The 4,577-nt window shown below is 31.0% G+C and overlaps 1 protein-coding gene across 1 annotated transcript; it reads left to right on the top strand.

Annotated features, from left to right (window-relative positions):
- LOC139514724 (uncharacterized) lies at window positions 1-2,854 on the top strand. The gene is made up of 3 exons (XM_071304329.1): window positions 1-416; window positions 1,377-1,450; window positions 2,534-2,854. Exons 1-3 carry the CDS (start codon window positions 217-219, stop codon window positions 2,722-2,724), a joined length of 465 nt encoding a protein of 154 aa, XP_071160430.1. The 5' UTR covers window positions 1-216; the 3' UTR covers window positions 2,725-2,854.
- The last annotated feature ends 1,723 nt before the right edge of the window (window positions 2,855-4,577 follow it).

Raw genomic sequence — 4,577 nt, 5'->3', positions numbered from 1 at the left:
AGTTATAATTATTTAATTATAGGAAGTTGTCCTGGTGGTTACTATCATTGTATTGTGTATGAATGGTGTTGTTCTACAGTAATAATTATATCATTATAGGAAGTTGTCCTGGTGGTTACTATCATTGTACTGGGTTTGAATGGTGTTGTCCTACAGTAATATTTATATCATTATAGGAAGTTGTCCTGGTGGTTACTATCATTGTATTGTGTATGAATGGTTTTGTTCTACAGTAATAATTATATCATTATAGGAAGTTGTCCTGGTGGTTACTATCATTGTACTGGGTATGAATGGTGTTGTCCTACGAACTACCGTTGTACAGGTACATCACGTTGTAACAGTTACACTCCCAGTTATAGTGGCAGTTACAGTTACAGCTACAGTTACAGTTACAGCTCTTCGTCATCAGGAGGGTACGTTAACTTGTGCATATATATTTTTGTTATTTTTGTATTAGCACCACTTATATTGAAAACTCTGTTGGGCGAACAAAAAAGACGTTGACAAAACTGTTTTCGTAATTTTATATATGAATTGAGAAAGATGGAATCAAATAAGAGAATTGCTTTTATTTTCTAATCCCATTTTTTTTTATTTACAAGTTTATTTCATATTTCTTCATTTCTTGTAGTTTTAAAAACAAATCAAATCAGAGTAGGTAACTGTCGAAAATTTATATACTACCGAGTCAACAGTTGGTAATACAAGTTTTTTACAACAAAATCTATAATCGGCTTAACTACACATCCGTAAAAAATAAAAACAACACGTTATATTTTTTTTTAATTAGCTGATTATGTGAAAGCCGAGGATGTTTAAAAACCGAACCAATTGAAGGGCTATGACCTATCACAAAAAAAAAAAGACATAAAGAATCAATCGAAGGTCAACTTTGACTGAAACTAGTTCAAAATTTATACACGGACAATTTTTGAAAGGTTGGTTGTAAATCATGTCAGTACCGCAGTACTGACTACTGAGATAAATATACACTCAGGAACTTATAGTCCACCAGCAGAAGTATTGACCGAGTGCTGTCAAAAATAAAACCAACACGTTATAAATTTAATGCGTTCGAAGCGTTGTTTTTAGTGACCTCCACCAGGAGGTTTAATGTGTAAACTCGTAAAAAATCGAAGCCTGATATATAATGTGAATGTTTTGTATATCTTTAAGAATATGCAACTATGCTGAAAACAAGTGCATAATAAGAAAAATAAAACAGCAAATGACACAGAATCTGTTTGAAAACAAATAATGTATTTTTCTCTTTACACAAAAAATGGGTACTGTAACTTTATAATTAAGCATGCATGTATTTGATTATTAATGTTCATTCCTTTTTAATTAATATGAACACTATATTTAACTAGGGCCATTGCTGGTGGCATTGTTGGAGGTATATTTCTTGTAATTATCCTATGTTGTGTCTCAGCGGCTGTTAAATGTAAGTTTCACCTTATACTTTCAAATATTCATTCAACGTATGACTTGCGAGTACAAAAACAGCACATCCTCACCTTTAAATTTTATGCTGTGTGCATAATTTATAAATAAAAGTAAAGAAGATTGTTATAAATAAGACAACTTTCCAACACAGAGATCAAATGACGTGGATGAAAGCAGCTTTAAGACCAAATATGTTGATGACTATAGACACTTTTTTTTGTGTATTTAATTATTTCAATTTAGTTTAAGTTATGATAAGTTTGTTTTTACTGATATCCGAAGCTGTCAATGTTTCATAATGTGCATTTAGAAAATAAGCCTTACAACCTCAATTTCAAATTGGAAAATATCAAAGAAAAACAACCTTTAAAGTTACAGAAATAAAAAGGCTTACAGAACTGTAAATTTTACAAACTTTCTGCAAGTAAAATATGGTTATAATAAGAAGACTCTAATTGACTGAGATGACCCCCGCATTTTGATGGGCTTTGTGTTGCTCATTCTTCAGTTTTTATGTTGTGTTTTTATGTTGTGTTTTGTATGCTATTGTTTAAAATTTTCGCAATGCAATTGTAATTATGTAGAATGTATTAATTTAAATTTTCCTCTGTTTACTTCTGCCACATTTTTCACACTCAATACAAGACAATACAAAAACAAAAGACCGTATTTAAAGTTACGATTAGGCTGTTTATCACTAAGTCTTGTTATCTAATATCTTGCAGTAATTTGGGGTAAAATGTATTTCAATAATACACACGTATCGAGCATAAACTGCAAATGAAAATCTTTAATTTTTAGACTTCAGTTTTGATAGTAAAATGCTAGACGATAAAAAAATATGAGTTTGAACCAGTAAACACTTGTTACATACAATTACTCAACATTTTATTGTGAGAAGAACATTTTGATTGATCTTTATTCAGTTTGTTAAAATTGTTTGTAAATAAAGTTAAAGTTGTAGAAAAATGTTCCGCCTTATATTAACATAGTCCTTCATTTAATAACATTAATATTACTACCAAAACAGAAGTCAAAGTATTAAAAACATTATATATATCTATGGTTACATTTATTCCAGCCAAAACTGGAAATGTTAGCAGAGTCATATATCCGAAGAGAAGAAACCCAACAGTGGGAACAGTACCAAAGAAAGAACAACCGAGCAGTATTAGACCAACCACAAGACAAAATGAAAATTATAATATATCAAGAATGACACTTCCGGGTTCCTATGAACCTACAAATCCTCCTTTAACGCATCACATATAAACATGTAAAAGTTTTTGTTTTGCATATACAAAGTTCTATGCATATTCTATGTTAATTGAAGATAATCTGAAGTCCTATATTAAGATATCTTAAAGATAAACTCGACCCTATGAAGAAAACGAATAATATTGAAAAAAATGTTTATTTTGTGTATGACTATTTCACAAATAAAACCATTATGTCATTAATTAATTTAATTTTCACTTTTTCTATTTTAAAATAAAATGATAATAAGACTATAATCTTGAATATAAACCACTTTTCAATTGTTCGTTACTCTTTTTTCATGCTAGTGTTACATTGATAACATTCAGATCTGTATTGAAGTAGATGCCATTCTTTCTCCTTTCAAGATGGCCCTGATAATGAACATCCATTTCATTACTTAAAAAAGTTAAGTCATACAACATGAATTCAACAATTCAAACACCAAGTCAAACTAAGAAAAATAAAAACAAAAGAATTCTTGAAATGTTTATTTCTAAAGTATATTGAACAGTATATTGAGATATATCTTAATACTAAAAAATATCCAAAAGGTTATAAATATTGATTTCATTACTACTGGTCTACCATATAAAGATTAATTTCGTAAACGCTACAATCAAAATTTATTAGATATTTTCTATAACTTTTTGGGAACATAAGAAACGTTACATTGGTTGTTAAATTATAAAAAATCAAATGTTTTATTCCAAATACTTTCAAGATTAAAACTTGTAACCAGAAGATTTCACCAATAAACCTACGAGTAAGATTGATCACAAGTCTTGAACTTACGACCAAGCTTAATCGTAAATTTGTTAACGAAGACAAGAAGCATTATCAGGACCAAAGTCGTAAGTAGACTGTGAAATGGCGGTCTATTATCCAACATCTACGATACAAACTCTCGGACGTCAGTCGGCATACATTCCCCAAATAAATGGGTGTTACGGTGTACATGTTTACGCGGGTATTTACCTAAAACAACAAGGACGTACTGTCTAGCGTTGGATTGGTTTCTGTCATCGAGAGTAGTTTTAAAGTAGTTGATCCATGTATCATTAAACCAACATCGTAAATAGATAGCAAAGAGGAGCTGACCCAACACGTCCTTTAAGTTGTAATGTCTAGGACGTGGCATGAATTGAATTGGTTCAAATTGTTGGGGTGTCTCCCATTTTTGATTTTGAAGTAGCAGTTAACAATTGGTTCTAGACCTTTTAAATTAAATGTGCAATTTCTTTTAGAGTGGAATGAAATTCATGTGTAAGAATTTCATGTTTATACCGAAAATTAAGTGTTTAATCATATTTTGTTTCTTACTTTTCTTACTTTGCCACATTAGGAGAAATAACTATGACAGTAATGGAAATAACTTAGTTAAGTTTTAAGAATTACAAACTCAAAAACAGTGGTGACGTTGCTTCACCAAATTATGATCATTGCAAGTAACTTCCGAAGCAAGGTTGTTGGCTCTTCGAACTATCCCGAATGTGTTCAACTGATTTTCGAGTTTATTAGCTTCAGTCCTTGCTTGAAAGTTGTATTGCAAGCAACACTCATGTCAACGCTGCGTAGTAAAGAGAATGTAGCCAATGTTTGGGAGTTCGGTAAGGCGTGATAACTAAGTTAGTAGTGGAGATAAAGTAATTTTAATGATAGAAAGTGTTATGAATTTTCTATCTAATATGTAGCAAGAATGCAAGTCCAGTGACCCCATCCACCTTAAGAACCCTTGCAACAGTTAGTTAGAAGTCGGTAGTTGGCATGAGGTTAGATTTATAGAGTTATTTCTGTCCTATTGCAATATACCCTCATTTCTGAGTGTCTGTCCAAATTTCAACTAGACGACCTTCAATCCGGACTAC

The sequence above is a fragment of the Mytilus edulis genome, chromosome 3 (genome assembly GCF_963676685.1).
Source record: "Mytilus edulis chromosome 3, xbMytEdul2.2, whole genome shotgun sequence".
Classification (NCBI taxonomy): domain Eukaryota; kingdom Metazoa; phylum Mollusca; class Bivalvia; order Mytilida; family Mytilidae; genus Mytilus; species Mytilus edulis.
Note: the sequence above shows the minus strand (reverse complement) of the source record. Positions and strands in the feature narration are given on the sequence as shown.

Bases quoted from the DNA above. Each gene is read 5' to 3' on its own strand.
- LOC139514724 (XM_071304329.1), top strand. From the start codon at position 217: ATGGTTTTGTTCTACAGTAATAATTATATCATTATAGGAAGTTGTCCT. The intron at 417-1,376 runs GTACGTTAACTT...ATATTTAACTAG, and splicing joins AGCTCTTCGTCATCAGGAGG to GGCCATTGCTGGTGGCATTG. The intron at 1,451-2,533 runs GTAAGTTTCACC...CATTTATTCCAG, and splicing joins TGTCTCAGCGGCTGTTAAAT to CCAAAACTGGAAATGTTAGC.